The sequence below is a fragment of the Lathamus discolor genome, chromosome Z (genome assembly GCF_037157495.1).
Source record: "Lathamus discolor isolate bLatDis1 chromosome Z, bLatDis1.hap1, whole genome shotgun sequence".
Lineage (NCBI taxonomy): Eukaryota > Metazoa > Chordata > Aves > Psittaciformes > Psittacidae > Lathamus > Lathamus discolor.
Genome location: NC_088909.1, coordinates 111,883,866 through 111,903,251, shown reverse-complemented (window position 1 = coordinate 111,903,251; position 19,386 = coordinate 111,883,866). Strand labels below are relative to the sequence as shown.

At 58.2% G+C, this 19,386-nt stretch overlaps 2 protein-coding genes across 3 annotated transcripts; both read left to right on the top strand.

Annotated features, from left to right (window-relative positions):
* The first annotated feature begins 18 nt into the window (after nt 1-18).
* Nucleotides 19-6,602, top strand: LOC136005029 (asparagine--tRNA ligase, cytoplasmic). The gene is made up of 15 exons (XM_065662134.1): nt 19-126; nt 609-691; nt 854-919; nt 1,004-1,096; nt 1,418-1,507; nt 1,862-1,940; nt 2,105-2,175; nt 2,409-2,495; nt 3,033-3,254; nt 3,412-3,611; nt 3,833-3,968; nt 4,548-4,661; nt 5,085-5,216; nt 5,325-5,456; nt 6,036-6,602. Exons 1-15 carry the CDS (start codon nt 84-86, stop codon nt 6,165-6,167), a joined length of 1,680 nt encoding a protein of 559 aa, XP_065518206.1. The 5' UTR covers nt 19-83; the 3' UTR covers nt 6,168-6,602.
* A 706-nt stretch (nt 6,603-7,308) lies between these two features.
* Nucleotides 7,309-15,997, top strand: LOC136004697 (ferrochelatase, mitochondrial). 2 transcript variants are annotated; one of them, XR_010608573.1, is made up of 12 exons: nt 7,309-7,415; nt 9,146-9,251; nt 9,875-9,994; nt 10,267-10,415; nt 12,436-12,570; nt 12,813-12,919; nt 13,413-13,511; nt 13,638-13,745; nt 14,102-14,266; nt 14,449-14,508; nt 15,150-15,349; nt 15,900-15,988. XR_010608573.1 is itself a non-coding variant. In XM_065661452.1 (11 exons), the coding sequence occupies exons 1-11, from the start codon at nt 7,367-7,369 to the stop codon at nt 15,282-15,284; spliced, it is 1,233 nt and encodes a 410-aa protein (XP_065517524.1). In that variant the 5' UTR covers nt 7,309-7,366; the 3' UTR covers nt 15,285-15,997. The 2 variants fall into 2 exon arrangements, 1 of the variants encoding a protein (XP_065517524.1); XM_065661452.1 differs by having other exon boundaries at nt 15,150-15,997.
* The last annotated feature ends 3,389 nt before the right edge of the window (nt 15,998-19,386 follow it).

The window sequence follows — 19,386 nt, the reverse complement described above, 5'->3', positions numbered from 1 at the left end:
CTCGCCATCGCGTGGTCCGCCGGTGCCCCGCCCCTCCCGGTCGGGCAGCGGAAGCGCGGTGACGCACTGCCGGCGGGGCGGACATGGCGGGCGACGTGCTGGGCAGGGCGGCGGCGATGGTGCTCGGTGAGGCCCGGCGGGAGGGCTCGGGGGGTTCCCGGAGCCGCTCGGTTCCCTTCGGACGGGTTGGGGCCGCTCGGTTCCTTCGGAGGCGGTCGGGGCCGCTCGGTTCCCTTCGGAGGGGGTCGGAGCCGCTCGGTTCCCTTCGGAGGCGGTCGGGGCCGCTCGGTTCCTTCCGGAGCGCTTCGGGAAGCCTCGGCTCTGCGGCGCGGGCCTGGCCACGGGGAGAAGATGGCGGCGGGCGCGCCGGTGGGGCCGCAGGAGCTCGGTTGTAGCGGGGCTGCGGGGGTGGGGGGGGCGGAACGGGGAAGCCCCGGGGGCGGCGGGCCGGGGGTCGGGCCGGGGGGGCCTTAGCGCTGCTCGCCTGCGCACTGTGGCGCGGTGGGGCCGTGCGCCTCGGCCTGTCCCGGCGCCCCTTGTCCAGAGGGCCAGTGCCCGGCGTCTCCTGCGGCTGACGGGGCCGTTCCGTGCGTCTGCCCTTGCTCCAGAGGAGCTCTATGTTTCCGACCGGGAGGGCAACGACTCCAGTGGGGATGGGACCCAAAAGAAGCCGTTCAAGACCGTCCTGAAGGTAAGGCCGGGCAGGGAGGCACCCCCTGCTATAGGAGGGCCTGGGGGCGGGTGATTGGTGGGTCTGGTTTGGCCGCTCCGAAAGGATCTGGGGCAGGATGCGCGCTCGGGCTGCTTCGGAATGGCTTCAGGTCGTTGATCCCGGTGGTCTGCCCCTTCGCAGGCTCTGCTGACAGCAGGAAAGGAGCCGTTCCCTACTATCTACGTGGATTCGCAAAAGGAAAACGAGGTGCTGTAGAGCTCCCGTGTAGGAATTCTGCCCGTGCCCCTCGGGAGGGACACGGCTCCAATGTCTTCTCTTGGTTTAATGCAGAGGTGGGCCATTATATCCAAGTCACAGATGAAGAACGGCAAGAAGCTGTGGCACAGGGAACAGATGAAGAATGAAGCAAAGGAGAAGAAGGAGGTGGGCTGCCCGGCTGGGAAGCGCATCCCGTTCTTCCCGCTGGTGCTGTCATTCCCAGCCCCAAAAAGCTTCGTCTGGGCCATGTTTTCCGCCTGGGCTCCTCAGAGCTTGGCTTTGCTTAGATTAGGACAGGGCAATGGCGGCAGGTGGGTGTGATGGGAGGAAGTGCAGGTGAGGAAGGAGGCTGTGCTTTGATTCCCAGCATGAGTGTGAATTAGGGCAGCTGTCGCTCCTGGGCATCCCTGTACGTGCTAGGCTGCAGTGCAAAGAGTGGGAATCATCCCAAGCCTGTGGAACACATCTCATTCCCTTGTCCTGCAGGCAGAGGATCTCTTGAGGAGGGAGAAGAACCTGGAGGAGGCCAAGAAGGTCGTGATCAAGAACGATCCGAGTCTTCCAGAGCCAAAATGTGTGAGTAAGAGCCAGCGGGCTTGAGGCATGGCCTGTGTTGGCCTGGTTTGGCTGCTCTGGGGCTTCAAGTCTGGTTGCCAGCCCGAAATACAGCTTTGGTTTATGTCCGTAGTGCACAGGCTTTAGATCACACAGAGCACGAGCTGGGAATGCTATCCCAACTTACCGCCTTTCCTGCCTAAACGACTCTTTCCTTACTCAGCTGTTGAGTATTGGAGCCGTGCTTCCACCCAGGATGGAATTCAGCTTCAGGGGCAGGACGGTGCCGCATGCACCTATATCCAAGTAATTACATGGGAAGTGCTGTCCGAAAGGTGAATCACTTCTCCCCTTGCCTTTATTCCCTGTTTCCAGGTGAAGATCGCTGCTCTGGAGGCTTACAGAGGCCAGAGGGTGAAGGTGTTTGGTTGGATTCACCGACTGAGGCGGCAGGGTAAGCATGGGCGTTGGGGTGTGAGGGGATGGAGCGCACCCAGGGTTCAGACAGCGCCGAGATTTAAACCCATCCTGCAAGCTGAGGAGCTAAGTAGCACCATTGGAAGCTTAAAGGTGTGGAAAGAAGCACGGTCGAGGCTTTTCTTCTTCTCTTCCAACTAGGAAAGAACCTGATGTTCGTTGTGTTGAGGGATGGCACGGGTTTCCTGCAGTGTGTCCTTTCGGATGAGCTGGTGAGTTGGGATGGCTTCGTCCTGTCATTAAGTGACTGCCTCATCCTCATCCTTTTCCCTTTCATTGGAAGGACCAAACCCTCTGATTTAAGTTGTGGGATTGACCACGACCCCTCTAGGGGGAAGGAGGTACAGGTGACAATGTGAGAGCTGCTTACAAGCAGGAGTGAGCTCCAGGCCGTGTCATACCAAACCCAAACCTGACCTTCCCTTTATCTCCTTTCTCTCCTCAGTGCCAGTGTTACAACGGGCTGGTTCTCTCCACGGAGAGCAGCGTTGCAGTGTATGGAACGCTGAACCTCGTTCCCCAAGGGAAGCAGGTATGGAATTGGTCTCTTAGGAGCCACGATCTGTGGCAGCAGCTCAATGCACTTCGAGAATGAACCATGGGGAATGAGTAAGTCTTCTCCTAGATGGGAGGACTCTTCACCCTGGGGGTGTAGTAAGGCTTTTAGTGCCAGCGTGTTGTGTTTTAGCACCAAACCACTACTCCCAGCCAGAACCAGTTCACAGTGCAGGTTACCACAGGGTGCTTTTGCTTGGGAGGAACCTCTGAGGGCCATCAGGAAGGGTCCATTCTCCTCTTCCTGAAGATCTGATGTGAGGTCTTGTCCAGATGGGTTCCTGCCATCTCCAAGGATGGAGCCTGCAGCGTGGTGCTGGTATTTTACCATCTTCTCCATAACCACCCATTGAGTAGTTGAAGGTAGTCAGTAGTTTCCTTCCGCTCGTGGTGGGCTGCCAGTGGCACTTGCAAGCGTTATACAGTGGGGCTGCGCTGTGGTTAAGTTGACCTCTCCACCACGATGCCAGGGCCAAAAAGGAGACGTCTGAGGTGTTTCTCTCGGTCTTGGCAGGCTCCAGGAGGCCACGAGCTCAACTGTGACTACTGGGAGCTCATTGGCCTGGCCCCAGCAGGAGGAGCTGACAATGTGCTCAATGAGGACTCGGAGGTGGACGTGCAGCTGAACAACAGGCACATGATGATCCGAGGCGAGAACATGGCCAAGATCTTCAAGGTGCGCTCCATGGTGGTGCAGGCCTTCAGGGATCACTTCTTTGCCAATGGGTATTACGAGGTGAGTGTTAGGAGGTCGCTGCTTCCATGTCCTCCCTTCAAGGCTCTCTTCTTCCGGGAGGAGCCAGGTAGGTTTCCTTACGGATCTCATCTTGGGCCCCTCGTCGTCCTCGCCCTTCATTCTTCGCTGCAGTAATGCCAGGCGTGTTCTCCACCAGGTCACGCCTCCAACCCTGGTCCAGACTCAGGTGGAGGGAGGCTCTACCCTCTTCAAGCTGGATTACTTTGGGGAGGAGGCCTACTTGACGCAGTCCTCCCAGCTCTACCTGGAGACCTGCATCCCAGCCCTGGGAGATGTGTTCTGCATCGCGCAGTCCTACCGAGCGGAGCAGTCCCGCACCCGCAGGCACTTGGCAGAGTAAGGAGGGAGGCTGCTTTGCTGCGGGGGTAGTAGTGGAGTTGTAAAGCAAGGGGGGGAGCCGGGTGTTGAGGTACAACGAGCAGGCAGCACGACGGGGAGGGCCTGAAGGTGTATTGGGGATGAGGCCTTGTCTTGGTGGGCATCCGTCTGGTCGTGAGACATCGGCGTAAGTAGAGGTTGCTCTTGGGTGGCTCTCTGATGGCGACTTTGTGTTTCAGGTACACTCACATCGAAGCTGAATGTCCCTTCATAAGCTTTGAGGAGCTGTTGGACCGTCTGGAGGGCCTGGTGTGTGATGTGGTGGACAGGGTCTTGAAGTCGCCTGCAGCAGGTTTACTCTATGACCTGAACCCGGTACGTAGGAACAGGCAGCAATGGCAAGGAAAACGGGATCTTTAGCTTTTCCTGATGGGAATGTTTGGGAAAGCAGGGAGCTCTGCTTGCTTCCTATTAGGAGTAACAACATCAAGTAACATCACAGACTGGTTTGGCTTGGAAGGGAGCTTAAAGCTCACCGTGTTCCAGCCCACATGGAAAGGATTAACCCAGCGACTCCTCCAGGAGCAGGGGAAGAAATTCCCTGCTAGCAGGCTCCAGGAGCCAGGAACACACTGGGATTTGCCATGGAATCAAAGCCTCTATCCCAGGGCCGGTTACCTAGTGATGGGCTGGAGCGGTGAACAAGCAGTGATTTACTTCTTCCCCAGAAGGTGGAGCTCTAAAGCGGTTTCTTTGGGTAGAGAGCCTTTGTCTCCGCTGCCTTTGCAGAGGTGTTCTGCTGAGCTCCAGGGCTGTAGTCACTCAGGAGTGATCTGTGGGTACATGAGCTGCAGAGAGCGGTGTCTGTGCCTCGCGTCTGCCATGAACATGCCCATCAACTGGAAAAGCGGTGTTCTCCCCAAATTCCCACTGCTTTTGCCTGCTCTTCCTTAGGGTTTCCAGCCCCCGAAACGTCCTTTCCGACGGATGAACTATAGTGAAGCCATCGAGTGGCTGAAGGAGCACGATGTGAAGAAGGAAGATGGCACTTACTATGAGTTTGGAGAAGTAAGGCTGTCCGAGGCTCTTCACGAGTTAATCCCAACCAAATTCCCGCTGCCCTTTGCTCTTTGCCCTCCTCGAGCTCTTTGCTGTTGCTGGTTTCCCATCTGTATCAAAGATGATGGAGGGAAAGGTCTTCAAACTGCACCCCACGTGAGGCTGCAGAGGGGCCAAGGGAGCACTTAAACTGCTTGAGGGCTGTGGAAGAAGGCAGATGGGGGGAAGGAGATTTGGCTCTTTTGCTCTGGAAAGCCAGGGATCAGGTTGGGTTTTCCTCAGTTTCCTGCCTGCCGCATTGGGAAGGTTGGTTTCAAAGTGTAGGTGCTCCTGGATCAGTGTATGGATACGTGCGGCCTTTGTGTCCCGCTGATACACATCGGGCTCCAGGCACTCGGCTTTCCGTAGCGCTGAATCCTTCTTTATCCGCAGGATATTCCCGAAGCTCCCGAGCGGCTGATGACAGACACCATTAACGAGCCCATCTTGTTGTGCCGATTCCCCGCGGAGATCAAGTCCTTCTACATGCAGCGCTGCCACGACGATTCCCGGCTCACCGAGTCCGTAAGTGGGGCTTCGCATCCCGCTTGGAGGCAGCGGAAAGTACGATCCTAGAGGACCGTTCCCCCCCTCTTCCACGCAGCTGAACTGGAACGCTTTGATCTGCCGTAGGTCGACGTGTTGATGCCTAACGTGGGGGAGATTGTCGGGGGCTCGATGCGTATCTGGGACAGCGAGGAGCTGCTCGAAGGCTACAAGAGGGAGGGCATCGATCCCACGCCGTACTACTGGTACACGGATCAGGTCCGTAACAGCAGCTCCATGCGCTGCGTGGTGGGATGCTGGGCTTTAAACCGCTCCGAGGGACGCGCCGCCCAGGGAAGCGGCTGCCCCATCCCTGGCAGCGTTGGATGGGGCTTGGAGGGTGTCCCTGAGAGGGGGAACTGGAGGAGCCTTAAGGTCCCTTCCAGCCTTTCCAATGGTGCAGCCGAACTTGGAAACGTGTTTCAGGTGGCCCAGAGTAGTTTGGCCGATGCCAAGAGGCAATGGGCAGCAGTTACTGTGCTGTTCCGCCTTTGTTGGAGCCGTCCCTGGGGATGCCTCCCGCTGGCTCCTGCAGTGGGGTGGGTTAGGTAAGGAGAGGTTGCTCTTCCCAGTGAAGTGTGAGAGGTTGAGAAGGAGCCGCTCAGCCTTTCCTTTCCCCTGCCCTTTCCTCTCGCAGTGAGGCAACTCAGGACAAGCACCCACAAGTATCCCGCCTGCAGGGAGCAGAATCCGCTTTCCTGGAATGGTTTAGGGCTGTTCTCCTGCTCTTGTTAGTGCTGTTGTGGCATGAACAGGATGCCCGTGATTCCCATCTCCTCTTTGCTTTGCCTTGCCCAGAGGAAGTACGGGACGTGCCCTCACGGCGGCTACGGCTTGGGATTGGAGCGCTTCCTCACCTGGATCCTCAACAGGCACCACATCAGAGACGTCTGTCTCTACCCGCGCTTCGTCCAGCGCTGCAAGCCTTAGTGCTCCTCCGCAGCAGCTCCTGGGAGCTGAGCCACCGGCGCTGGGAAAAGCAGGATCCACTGGGAGAACTCGGACTTCCGCCCCTCCAACCCCCCCGCCCAGGGCGTCGGAAGGAAAATCAACCCCTTTTTGCAAGGAAAACGCTCCGCACGGACTGGAGGAGAAGCGGTGGATGCGTCCTGGGCCGGCATGCAGCCACGGTCCTCCTCGGGAGCGTGCTGCTCCATTGGATGTGTGCGACGCGGAGGGACTTGTGCTGGGATTTCATTTGGATGTGGCTTCTGGCTTCGAGTTTCCCAATGTCTGGGAATGGGAGGAAGAGGAATGCCGAAATAGGAACACTGCTACTGCGCAGCGCTCATTGCTTTAATGGAAGCTCCGCTTGAGTGGGATCCAGCACGGAATTCCATTGCAAGAGGCGTGGGTTGGATTTTCCTTGTGTTTCCCTGGTTATTTATTGGTTAGGAGGGATGAGGCTGCTGGGAGAGGGGGGTGGTTTTGCCGCTTATCCCTTTTCGCTGGGGATGAAGGATCCATGCGGTGTCAGAGCATGGATCCTCATGGATCCAGGAGCAGCGTGATGCCTTCCACTCCCAGTTCCCCGTCTCCCAGAGGACCTCGGGACCTTACTGCGACTGGCTCTGGGCTCCTGCTTGTCCGCTGCAGGCGAAGCCTGGCTTCATCACAGAGCAATTCCGCCTTTCCCAGCTGCATCCCACCGGAGTCTCGGGCTCCAACCCAGTTCCGGGCCGGGACTCGGTGCCCGTTCGATGGGGTTTGGGTCTCCTCGCCGCTCGCGTGAGCCCCTGTACCGGTGTCTTCCTCTTGCATGTCCCCGTCCGCCCCCAATAAAGGATGCTCCAGCAGCACTGCGGGCCCTGCCTCTCCTTGCTGTGCCCACAGTGGGGCCGGGGGCCCCGGAGCTCAGCTCCCCCTGGGCACCGTGAAGCCATTCCCGTTGTCCCACCCCGGATCCCGAGCACCCCCCACCCGGAGCCCCTTTAGGCCCCTGGGCTCGATGCCCCCCCCCCGCCGCCACTCAGCCGGTGCCCCGCGGCCTGCGGAGCTCCGCCCCCTCCCGGGGCCCCGCCCCCTTCCCGGGGCCCCGCCCCCTTCCCGGGGCCCCGCCCCCTCCCAAGCTCCGCCCCCTGGGGGGGGGGGGTAGGCGCCGGCCCGGAGCGGCGGGAAGGTCTGAGGGAATGCGGGCGGCCAAGATGGCGGCGGCCGCGGTGCGGGCCGCGCGTCCCGGTGAGGGCGGCGGGGGGCGGCCGGGGGGGCGGCAGGGCCGGGCCCGCGTTGCCCCGGAGCGGTGCCTTTGCGGAGCGGGGCCGGGCCGGGCCCGGCCGGGGTTGGGGGGGGGAGCGGCGGCGGGGCCGGGTCTGCCTGCGGCTGCCCTGGGCCGAGCCGGCCGCTGCTGCCCCGGCGGCACCGGCGCTGGGCCGGGCGGCGTCCAGGCCGGATCCCCGCTGCGCGCGGAGCTCGCCCGCGCCACGGGCAGAGGCGCTGTGGGGCCCGCAGGCCGGGGCGCCCCGGGAGCCGCTCCTTGTGCTCCGGAGCCTGCGGGTCCTGCTGCGCGGCTGCTATGAGGGTGCTGCAGGGGTGCTATGAGGGTGCTATAGGGGTGCTGCAGGGGTGCTATAGGGGTGTTTTACAGGGGTGCTGCAGGGGTGCTATAGGGGTGCTATAGGGGTGCTATAGAGATGTTACAGGGGTGCTGTAGGGATGCTATAGGTATGCTATAAGAATGCTATAGGGGTGCTATAGGGGTGTTACAGGGATGCTATAGGGATGCTATAGAGATGCTGTGCAGTGCGGGTGCTATAGGAATGCTGTAGAGATGCTGTAAGGATGCTATAAGGACGCTATAGGGGTGCTATAGGAATGCTGTAGGGATGCTGTAGGGATACTATAGGGATGCTGTAGGGTTGCTGTAGGGGTGCTATGGGGATGCTATAGAAATGCTGTAGAGATGCTGTAGGGATGATATAGGGATGCTATAGGGATGCTGTAGGGGTGCTATAATGATGCTATAGGGGTGCTGTAGGGATGCTATAGAGATTCTGTAGGGGTGCTATAGGGATGCTATAAGAATGCTATAGGGATGCTGTAGGGGTGTTATAGGAATGCTGTAGAGATGCTGTAGGGATGCTATAGGGATGCTGTAGGGGTGCTATAGGAATGCTGTAGAGATGCTGTAGGGATGCTATAGGGGTGCTATAGTGATCCTGTAGGGGTGCTATAGGGATGCTGTAGGGGTGCTATGGGGATGCTATAGTGATGCTATAAGGATGCTATAGTGGTTCTGTAGGGATGCCATAAGGGTGCTATAGTGATGCTATAAGAATGCTATAGTGATGCTATAAGAATGCTATAGTGATGCTGTAGGGGTGCTATGGGGATGCTATGGGGATGCTATAGTGATGCTATAAGGATGCTACAGTGGTGCTGTAGGGATGCCATGGGGGTGCTATAGTGATGCTATAGTGGTGCTGTAGGAATGCTATAAGGATGCTGTAGGGATGCTATAGTGGTGCTATGGGGATGCTGTAGGGGTGCTATGGGGATGCTGTAGGGATGCTATAGTGGTGCTATGGGGATGCTGTAGGGATGCTATAGTGGTGCTATGGGGATGCTGTAGGGGTGCTATGGGGATGCTGTAGGGATGCTATAGTGGTGCTATGGGGATGCTGTAGGGATGCTATAGTGGTGCTATGGGGATGCTGTAGGGATGCTTTGCCTGCCTGCAGCCCCCCAGGTGTACCCCGAGGAGTTCCCTTCCTTGCCGTGCTGTGGGAGCCCTTTGCCCTGGCGCCGTTAGGCTGGAAGTTCAGGCTGGCTTTGGGTGTGCCAGGGGAGGCGAAGGTTCCGATTCCGTCCCTCGCTCGGATTCCAGGCCCCGGAGCTTCCGGCGAGGCGCGGAGCTGGCAGGGAGCAGCGCCCGCCGCGGGGTGCTCACGGGGCTCTCCCCTCTCTCGCAGTGCTGCAGGGCCGCAGCCAGCTCAGGCTCCCGCTGCGATGGAGGGCTCAGGCGGCCACCGCTGCCGTGACAGCCACCGCGGAGCCGCGCACGCAGCCGCAGGCGCGGTGAGTGGGGCACGGGGGGGCTGCTGTGCTGCGGGGCTGGGCGCTTGGGGGGTGCCCTGGGGCTCCGGGGAGGGGGGCTTTGGGTGCCTGTGGGCGCCCTCCTCTGCCTGCTTGCACGCCCCCGGGCTCTCTGCAGGGGGCTGTGGCCCGAAGGAAGGCCTGGGGCAGTGCCATAGGGCAGACGCTGGGGTGTCATTGCTGGTACAGACCCATAGGCTGGTTTGGGTTGGGAGGGACCCTAAAGCTCGTCCCGTTCCAACAGGGACTCCTGCCACTAGAGCAGGTTGCCCAAACCTGGCCTTGAACACTGGCAGGGATGGGCAGGGGTTCTTAGACCCTGTTTTAGAACCTCCCGTCCAGCCTTGAGCTGCAAGGTCTCGTTCTCAGTCTATTTCCAGTTGAACTCTGTCACAAAGCGGTTACTTTCCCTAGCAAAGATCATGCAGATCCTCGTCCTGGGCCTGCTCGTGCTTGCAGCTCCTCTTCTCCCATAAGCAGGATGAGCTTCTAAGCAGGAAGCTGCTTGGGCAGACGACAAGTGCGGAAGGCTAAGCTGCTTTGGGAAGAACGATGCTACTCAAGCAGCAGCTCACTGGCATTGGAACTCCCTCTTGCCCCCGTAGGAAGCCTAAGACAGGAATCTTGATGCTGAACATGGGTGGTCCGGAGCGCCTGGATGACGTCCATGATTTCCTGCTTCGCCTCTTCCTGGACAGAGACCTCATGACGCTGCCAGCTCAAAGGTAACGCTCTCCTCGGGGTTGCTGGGGTACCTGGGGGCTCCGTGTGGAGCAGGGTTTCAGGTGGGTCAGCAGCGCAAGGCACAAGGGTCTGTGGCCAGAGATGGGTCTCTCCTGATGCAAACTCTGGTGTCCGACCACCAAGGAAGCTTGGGAAGGGCGAATATGACACGGATCAAGGCGCAGGGTGCTGCGTGCTCCGCGTGGGTTTGAGGGGGGGGGCCAAGGTGGTGGCTTGCTGCTGAGACTGCTCTGTATCCCTTCGAACGCTGCAGTAAGTTGGCTCCCTTCATCGCCAAGCGCCGCACGCCCAAGATCCAGGAGCAGTACAGCAGGATCGGCGGCGGCTCCCCCATCAAGAAGTGGACAGCAGTGCAAGGAGAAGGCATGGTGAAGCTGCTGGACAGCATGTCTCCTCACACCGGTACCGCTGCGCCGGCCGCGAGCGCTCTGGCGCGGGGCTCGGAAGCACAGGGCAGCTTTGGCTGCTGTAGGGATGCTATAGGGATGCTGTAGAGATGCTATAGGGATGCTGTAGGGGTGTTATAGGGATGCTGTAGGGGTGCTGTAGGGGTGCTATAGAGATGCTATAGGGATGCTGTAGGGGTGCTATGGGGATGCTATAGGGGTGCTGTAGGGATGTTACAGGGGTGCTGTAGGGATGTTGCAGTTGTGTGCAAGGTGAAGAGAGCAGGCAGGCGTGGAAGCAGGGGCAGCCCTGGCACACTGAGCGCCCGTAATTCCCTTGGCTTTTAGGGAGAGCCGGGGTGGGAGAAGGGTGATCCTCTTGTGGGAGCTGCCTGGCGGCGTGGGCTTGAGCCAGGCTTTCCTGCCTGGTGCTGTTGGGTTTCCCAGCTCATGGCATCTTCCTGTTGGGAGTTGGAGGATGGGGCTTCCGGAGGGATCCCTCTGCTCGGCTGGGCTGCGGATGCGGCCCAGCTCTGAGGACAGAGCTTAAAGCCTTTTAGTTATGCCAACCCGAGCCTGAGGAATAGGTGACTACGGGAGAGGGTTGGGAGCGTGACTGCCGTTAGTGCTTGGGTGTACCCCAGCCTCTTGGAGCTGTTGATAACGGCTGGAAGAGCACTCAGGAGTTAGGCCTGGGAGCAGGATGAAGGGGAGCTCGCGTGGCAGAAGAGACAAGGTCCGTCGGTGAGCGTGGCAGGGCTTGGCTGCCTGATAGGAGGCAGCTCCACCCAGGGCAGGAGCAGGAGATAAGGCCTCTCGCTGTGCCCTGGGGGAGCTACGAGTGGGTTTCTCTCCTGCTGGACAAGGGATGTACGGACAGGACGAGGGGGGTGGCTTTCACCTGCCCGAGGGGCCGCTGAGGTGGGATATGGGGACGAAGTTCTTCACCGGGGGAGTGGGCAGACCCTGGGCCGGGTTGAAGCTGGGGCTGCCCCATCCCTGGCACTGTTCAAGGGGCTCGGAGCAAGCTGCTCTAGTGGAAGGTGTCCCTGTTGGAACTGGGTGGGCTTTAAGGTCCCTTCAACCCAAAGCATCCTCGGAGCCTGTGAGTCACGCAGCGGCCTAAAGGCAATGTCCTCCTGCGCCTTGTCTCCTGGGGCAGGCAGGAGGAGCCTCTGAATCCCCACGAAAGGCAGGGGGCACGGTGGCACCATGCTCGGTGTGTGCCGTCACCCGCCCGGGCCTTCACAGGAGCTCCTTCTCTGCACTGTGCCCTTTGTGCCCGAGCAGAGCCTGCCTCTGGGAGCAGCAGGAGCGGAGGAGAGCGCTCGGAATCCCTCCCTGCAGATAATGCTCCACTGCAGTGGGAGCGCTGCTGGTGCTGAATAGGCAGAGCAGAGCTCTCCATTCTCTGCAGCTCAGCGTGGTGCTGGGAGCTAACAGCCTCCTGCCTTTGAGCCAGTGGGTAAGGGAATGCCCTCCATGTGACTGGAGCCAGACCCGCTTTGTGGCTGCTGCTTCAGCCTTGGGTAGAAGGAGAGGAGTGGAAAAGGATCTAGAAGGGGCCGAGGCCCTGCCATGGGCTCTGAAGATAAAGCTTGGGCGCTTTATCTGCTCTCGCTTTGGTTTGGGGACCGCTTTCTGGGCAGTTCCACCCAGCCCTGGGCAGCTCCTGCTCCTGATAAGGCCTTCGGAGGCCTCCTCTTGAACGGGTGGTGGGGATAAGGCTTGGAGCGCGTGGCGAGGAGGAGAGTTTGTGCGTCCGAGCTGGGTTTCCATAGAGCCATAGACTGGTTTGGGTTGGAAAGGACCTTAAAGCTCCTCCAGCATCCGAAGTTCCAGCCCCCTTCCGCTGGACCGTGCTTCTTGCAGCCCCTTTAGGCACTGGAAGGTGCTCTAAAGCCTCCCCACATCCAACCCCAACACCCCCAGTCCTTCTCCTCAGGGCTTCAGTGTGGTGGTCTCTACTCTGTGCTTACTACTGATGAGTTCTAATGCCCTTTGCTCCCGTTTCCCTTCCTGTGCTTTGCCTGCAGCACCTCACAAATACTACATTGGCTTCCGCTATGTGCACCCGCTGACAGAAGAAGCCATTGAAGAGATGGAGAAGGATGGCATTGAAAGGGCTATCGCTTTCACCCAGTACCCCCAGTACAGCTGCTCTACCACAGGTGAGTGTCCGTGTGGAGCCAGGCACTGGTGAACATTCCCGTCCCCATGGCATGGGGCTTGGAGCAGCCTGCTCTAGTGGCACGGGGTTGGAACTGGATGAGCCTTAGGGTCCCTTCCAACCCAGACCATTCCGTGTCCGGTTCTGATCCGCAGTTGCAGCGTTAGAAGCTGTATTAATACCTTCCTACAGAAGTGTTTTAACCTGAGTGAGCTTCAGTGAGCTTCATCTCGTGTGTTGCAGGAAGCAGTTTAAATGCCATCTATCGCTACTATAACCAGAAAGGGGCGAAGCCGAAGATGAAGTGGAGCATCATTGACCGATGGCCCACACATCCCCTTCTTATCCAGGTATGGAGCTAGCAGGTGCATACAGCAGCACTCCAAGGGTATATTCTGGTTACAGTAATGTAATAGTTCATTACCTACCAAGTACGAATTGCACGAGAAGAAAGGTTGTTTCATGCCAGATGCTTTGGCACGATCCTGCGTGGAATCTTGCTTTCAGATCCTGCGCATCTTGCTTTAAAAGCATAGTGGGATTATCCTAACAGCGTTTGCTGCAAGGAGCCTCCAGAGGTCGTGCTGCATCCAGCTTTGGGCATCTTCAAGGCAGGAGCAACCTGGCCTTGAACACTGCCAGGGATGGGGCAGCCCCAGCTCCTCCTTTCAACCCATTCCAGTGTCCCAGCACCCTCATGGGGAAGAACTTCTTTCCAAGATCCCATCCCAATCTCCCCTCGGGCAGGTTAAAGCCATTCCCCTTGGCCTGTCCCTCCAGGCCCTCCTCCAGCTTTCTCGTGCCTCCCGGTGTTTCTGACCCAGGGCTCTCTGTTCTGAGCAGTGCTTCAGCGACCACATCCAGAAGGAGCTGAACCTGTTTCCACCGGACAAAAGGAAAGACGTCGTCATCCTCTTCTCTGCTCACTCCCTCCCCATGTCTGTGAGTAGCAGCAGGGCGCTCCTGCCCTTGCCGGAGCGGGGTCCCCCTGCCTGGGCTGCACGAAGGCTGCGCTCCCCTTCTCCGGTGCCCCGGGAGACACGAGGGTGCTGTGTGTGTGTGTCGCAGGTGGTGAACCGTGGCGATCCGTACCCTCAGGAGGTGGGAGCGACTGTCCAGAGGGTCATGGAGAAGCTCAACTACTCCAACCCCTACAGGCTGGTGTGGCAGTCCAAGGTAGGGGCTTGAGCACCGCCTCATCCTGCAGTGGTGGAGAGCTTCCAGGGGAAGGAGGTCACGGCCTCAACGCCTTATTCCCATTCCCAGTATTTCTGCTGGAGCAGAACCACTCGAATCAGTCTTGCCGGTGGATCAGCCTCCTCCTAATGTGAGCTCAGTCCAAACAGGCTCTGTTATTCCTGACAAAGAGCGCTTGTGTTCCTTCTCCATCCAACCCATTCCAGTGTCCCAGCACCCTCACAGGGAAGAGCTTCCTAAGATCCCTGATGTCCTTAAGAATAAAGAGGCTGTTCCATGTAAGAATGATTCACTAAAGCTGACTTATTCCTTATTGCCCTCCCCTTTTCCTACAGGTTGGACCAATGCCTTGGCTCGGCCCCCAGACAGATGAGACCATCAAAGGGCTGTGCCAACGAGGGAAGAAGAACATGTTGTTGGTCCCTATAGCCTTCACAAGCGACCACATCGAGACGCTCTATGAGCTGGATATCGAGTATGCCCAAGTTCTAGCCAACGAGGTGAGTGCTTTGTGGGTGTTACTTCCTTTGGAGCTGCTTCTTCCAATGGGATCTGGGGCAAAATTCATTTTTCCTATAGAGTGGAAGCGCATCTGAACTGGTTTAACTCAAGGCAGGGTTTGAGTCCTCACTGGTGAAGGCTCTGTCAGGCTTAACTTGGTTTTCTCCCTATTTTTTTCCAGTGTGGAGCCGAAAACATCAGAAGAGCGGAATCCCTTAATGGAAACCCTCTGTTCTCCAAGGTATCTTTGCTGCGATAGTTGGACTTTGCTCCCGGTCGATGTGTTTCCTCCTGTACGGAAGTGTCCTCTTGTAGTTTTAGCGGCAAAAGTGGTACCCCCTGTACTCACCCTGGGCACCACCGAGAAAACCACTTTTGTATTCATCTGTAGTCATTTCCCCTTAAGTACATAGGAAGTAGTAGTAGTAGTAAGGTATAGTAAGTATTTCTCTGAAGATGCTGTGCCCGTGCAGTTTTAAAGCAGGATCTCCTCCTGAAGTAAAGGAGGAGCAGCTCCCAGTGCCTAAAGGGGCTCCAAGAAACCTGCACGAGGCCTGGAGGGGCAGGACAAGGGGGAATGGCTTTAACCTGCCCGAGGGGAGTTGAGAGGGGACATTGGGAATAAGCTCTTCCTTGTGAGGGTGCCGGGCCCGTTGGAATGGGTTGAAAGGAGGAGCTGGGGCTGCCCCATCCCTGGCAGTGTTCCAGGCCAGGCTGGACTTAGAGCAACCTAATGGAAGGTGTCCCTGTTGGAATTAGATGAGCTTTAAGGTCCCTTCCAAGGCAACCCAGGGTGATTCCGCGGTGTGATGGCTTCACGCTGTGAACGTGACACACGTTAAAGCACCTTCGCTCACGTGTGCTCTTCATCCCATCCCGCAGGCTCTGGCGGAGCTGGTGTGCTCCCACATCCAGTCCAAGGAAGTGTGCTCCAGGCAGTTAACCCTCTGCTGCCCTCTCTGCGTGAACCCTGTGTGCAGGGAGACCAAAGCCTTCTTCGCCAGCCAGTCACTGTGAGGGATGCTTGGGGCAGGAGCCCCGGACCACAGCACCAGGACATCAGCCGGTGGTGCTGTGCCAAGGTTAGGACCTGCTCCACCAAACCTCTTCCACCCTTGCAGGCTGGTACTCCGAGGTGTAAACCTCGCGTAGCACTGCGAAAGTGCGCTTTTGGGGCTTGCTGCTTTTGCTTCTGTTGTCTTTGTTTGAGAAGAGCTTGTAGAAAGTAGGGAATGGGGATGTGAATCCTGGGGGATAGGAGAAGATCTCGTTCCAGCCGCTGCTGCTTGGACTTCTGTGAGCACTGAGAAGCGTCCCTACCGATGAGCTTCTGCTTCCTGTGCAGGGATTGATGTGAAGGGAGTTGGCCTGAGTGCATTCGGCAGCTTCCCAGGCCAAGTACACGGAGGGCTTGAGGTGTGGTGTAACCACCGCAGCCTCTGCTGGTCCCTTCGGGTGGCTTGGAAGATCAAGTGACTTCTAATGCTGGTTAAATCATGGCCATTTGAAGGGTTTCGACCACAGTGCTAAGGGTTTGGGTTGCTTTTGGTTTCCCCCTGCCACAAACTTCCATGGAAAGCTCAACAGGGATAGCAGAAAACACAAAACCCGTTTACATTTAGCCCTATGCAGGAAAGCCTCTGCTTGGAAGAGCAGGAAAGGAACCAGCCTGCTTGGGTGCTGCTGGTGAAGCAAACTGCACGCTTCCACCTTAGCACCTATAGCAACGTGGTGCCGGGGTGGGTGGGGGGGGTATCTCTGAAGCAGAATGGCTTTAAATATCAGCATTAAAAAGGGCTTTCTGTGATGAAGTAGCTTTTGGTTTGCTCTCCAGAAGGTCCGCGATGTGCTTTCTGCTGTGCCACAGTGGGGTTTGTGCCTGTGGAGCTCCATAGGCTCGGCTGATGTTTAAGATCTAAGGAGTAAGTCAGCCGTAACCTCCATTGCCTGAGGTTAAGCACCAGGTTTAGCTGGGTGCTTACACCCCCCCGTTCTGGCCACACTGTCACCCAGCCAAACCCCTTGCTTGCTTTGGCACATCAGGACGAGCCCACTCCTAAGGTTTGTAGGGGGAAAAACCCCATCAGCACCAGCACCAGCGTTGGGTCTTTAAGGTCTCTTGAGCCCCAAGCGCTCGGTGGTTCCCGAAGGAAGGCTGTGCCGGTGTGCTGTGGGGCTGAGCCGTACGCCTATGGGTCACGAGCACTGACTGAGCAGTATTTGGGCAGTGCGGGGGGGTTGGTCTGTGCTGTTGGATGTGCAAAGAGTGCAACAGGGGGTACCCGAGGTGTGCAGCGGCCTGTGGCCTCCCAGCTTGCTGTACAGCACCTTCCATAGGGAGACAGCCGGAACTCCTGGGTCCCTGCTGTGCGCTTGCGTGAGCACAACCAAGTCTTCCTCAACCCTCCCTCCCTGTGCCTCCCCAGTGGCAGGGAATAGGAGCTGGGCCTTCTCTTCGCCCTTCTGTTGGCCTTATGCCCCGCTGGCCAAAGAATTCCTTCCTTCCCATCGCACTTCCTCGCAGGGAATGTTGGCTTTCCTGCCCAGCTCGTGGCAGCGAAGGGAAGGCCAACTGCCCGGGATGCTGTAAACACGGGTGGGTTCTGCACTGGGAGACCGCTCCGGGTATCACCCAGCACCACGGAGGGGGCATTCCCATTTGTCCCCAGCAATAAATGTGCTTCCTGGCCCCTCTTTAGCCCGCTGAGCACAAGGGAGGGAATTCCCAAGCCTCTCGCTGCTATTAGCCCGTAACGGAGCCATCAGTTTCCAAGCCTTTAGCAGATGGGATCGGAGCTCACAGCGCTGCGGGCTTCTTTGTGGCGCTCAGCGCATCAGGTCCCATCCCTCTGTCCCGTTTGGTATCCTGATGGCATCAAAAGCCCGGGGGGAAGCTGCCTGAGGAGTCTCTGCTTAACGCTGGCAATAGACACCAAGGGAACAGTGGGTTATCCCGCCGTAATCCTGGCTTTTCCCTTTGGGAGCTGAGAGCGGAACGGGAGCGCGTTGCACTGACTCAGAGCTCGCCGCTCCATCCCACGGGGAAGGAAAGCTGCATCCCAGCCCTGCGGTGCCTTCTTCTCCAGCGCATTGGGATCGTCATCCCACAGCTCCCGTTCCCTTTGCCCCCCCTGGCAGATTGGTGCTGCTCAGCCCCCAGATGAATCCAGGGATACGAATCCACTCGGATTCCTGTTGTTCCCCATTCCGCTCCCGTTGCAGTTCACTTGCAAGTGCTGAGCATTTACAGTGCCCTGCCTGTTGGAAGGGAGCTGAAGGGATGTGAGCAGCTCCCACCATCCGCATCCCGGGATTTCCCTGGGAAGAGCCCGCTCGCAGGGCAGGCTGCCTGTGGGAAGGGGAATTCTATTCCCTGAACGGGAATGGAGGGAGCTCTTCACCCCAGCGCTTGGAGGAGCTCTGAGGAGAGAACTGGGGGGGTAAAGGGAAGGATTTGCTCAGGATTAGGCTCTTTTCCTGATGGAACTCTGCAGGTTTCCCTTTGGGAGTCTATGAACATTCCCTGGAAGTGCTTTGGAGAATGGGATAGCTTCCGCCAGTGGTGCTGCAGCAGCAAGAGGGGTGTGGGTAGCAGCTGAGCTCACCTCCTGGAGAGGAGGCTGAGCCCGGCAGGAGCTCAGGGTTTTCCTGGGAATATCCCTTGCTTTCCCCCCAAAGAGCTGGAATTCTGTAGGATGGGAGAGGGGGACGGGTTCCTTTGACTTCCCAATGCCAGGCACGTACAAAGACCCATAGCCCAGCACAGGGGTTTCCCACTGAACAAGGACTTCCATGGGATGTAACCCACCAAGGGTTGCATCCTCCCTCTGTTCTTTGCCATAAAGGTGGAATTGCAATTAAACTTTCGGAAGAAACACCTGGAATGTGTGCGTTCCGTCTGGATAAGGAGGGTTCGCTCTCCTTATCCCCAGAAAGCACCTGAGCAGGAGGGTTCTCCCCATGGATACGTCCAGCCCGTGCTGCTCGTTCTGCTCACACGGAGGTGTCTCCAGGCAGTTTTCCATGCTGGAGGGGGTCACTTCCCGCTGTCCTCACCTCCAGGTGACAAACTCCAATCCCGGTTAAAGCGATTCCTGGTGGAATTGTCAGTCTGAAGATAGGAAGGAGAGCTGTGTGCTGGTCGGATAGCACCTCTGACTGATGTATCCATCAATGGCAGGTTAACGCCATTCCCATTGTCCCGGCCCTGGGTTCCTTTTCCAGGTTTCTTGGAACCTTTGGGTACTGGGAGCTGCTCCGCATCCTTCGCTGCTCCCGGCAGGAGGAGCATCCCGATATCCCATCCAAACTCCCTTGGAGTTTAAATCCCCTCTGGTAGTTGAGCATCCGGAGCAGGGAAGATGGGAATGCAGGGAGTTAACTCCCTGCTGCCAGCCCTTCCTCTGCAGCACCGCAGAGCATCATTCCTGTCGAGCCCATCCTGACGGATGCGCTGCTATCCCAGCACCAGCACACGAGGAGGAGGAGGAGGAGGAGAATCCCTATGGCTGGAACACCGTTTTGGGCTCCAACGGGTGCTTTTCAGGCCACTACAGAGCCCACTGAACTGAGAGGGCTGAAGAAGAGCCCCAAGGAGGTGCCGTGCGTCCCATGGGTGCTGCGAGGACCATGGCAGGAGCTGGAGCATCCCACAGAGCGCTCGTAAGGAAACGATCCCATTCCCTCCCGGAGCTGTGGCCGCCGCTAGGCGCATTCCCAAGGGAATGATCCCGAAAGCGCGCTGGGCGCTGCACAGGGAAGCAGAAGCGGTGGTTTTCCTCCTTTATTGAGCTTTGGCAAAGAAGGGGGGGGGGGTTTACATCAGGAGCTCGGAACGCAAGGTTGGAAGCCGTGGAATACCGCTCACGGAGAGAAAGGCCGTCCATTGGCACAGCTCAGTGAGAAAACCCATTTCCTCTTTCACTGCTACAGCTGCCAGCTCATGGGTATCGCCTCCCACCGAGCTCCAACAGGACAGCCTTAAACAGACCTGGAATTCCAGCATTCTGGAACCTTGGCATCCCGATGCCCATGGCGTGGATGTGGCCGTCACTTCCCCTCCTTGCCCTTGAGCTCAGTGCGCCGGGATGTACCCGCGGGAGCAGCCAAATCCAGGGAT

Coding starts and splice junctions, on each gene's coding strand:
- LOC136005029 (XM_065662134.1), top strand. CDS start 84: ATGGCGGGCGACGTGCTGGGCAGGGCGGCGGCGATGGTGCTCG. Junction 1,097..1,417: donor AAGCAAAGGAGAAGAAGGAG/GTGGGCTGCCCG, acceptor CTTGTCCTGCAG/GCAGAGGATCTCTTGAGGAG. Junction 3,612..3,832: donor ACCCGCAGGCACTTGGCAGA/GTAAGGAGGGAG, acceptor TTTGTGTTTCAG/GTACACTCACATCGAAGCTG.
- LOC136004697 (XM_065661452.1), top strand. CDS start 7,367: ATGCGGGCGGCCAAGATGGCGGCGGCCGCGGTGCGGGCCGCGCGTCCC. Junction 10,416..12,435: donor CAGCATGTCTCCTCACACCG/GTACCGCTGCGC, acceptor CTTTGCCTGCAG/CACCTCACAAATACTACATT. Junction 12,571..12,812: donor GTACAGCTGCTCTACCACAG/GTGAGTGTCCGT, acceptor CGTGTGTTGCAG/GAAGCAGTTTAAATGCCATC.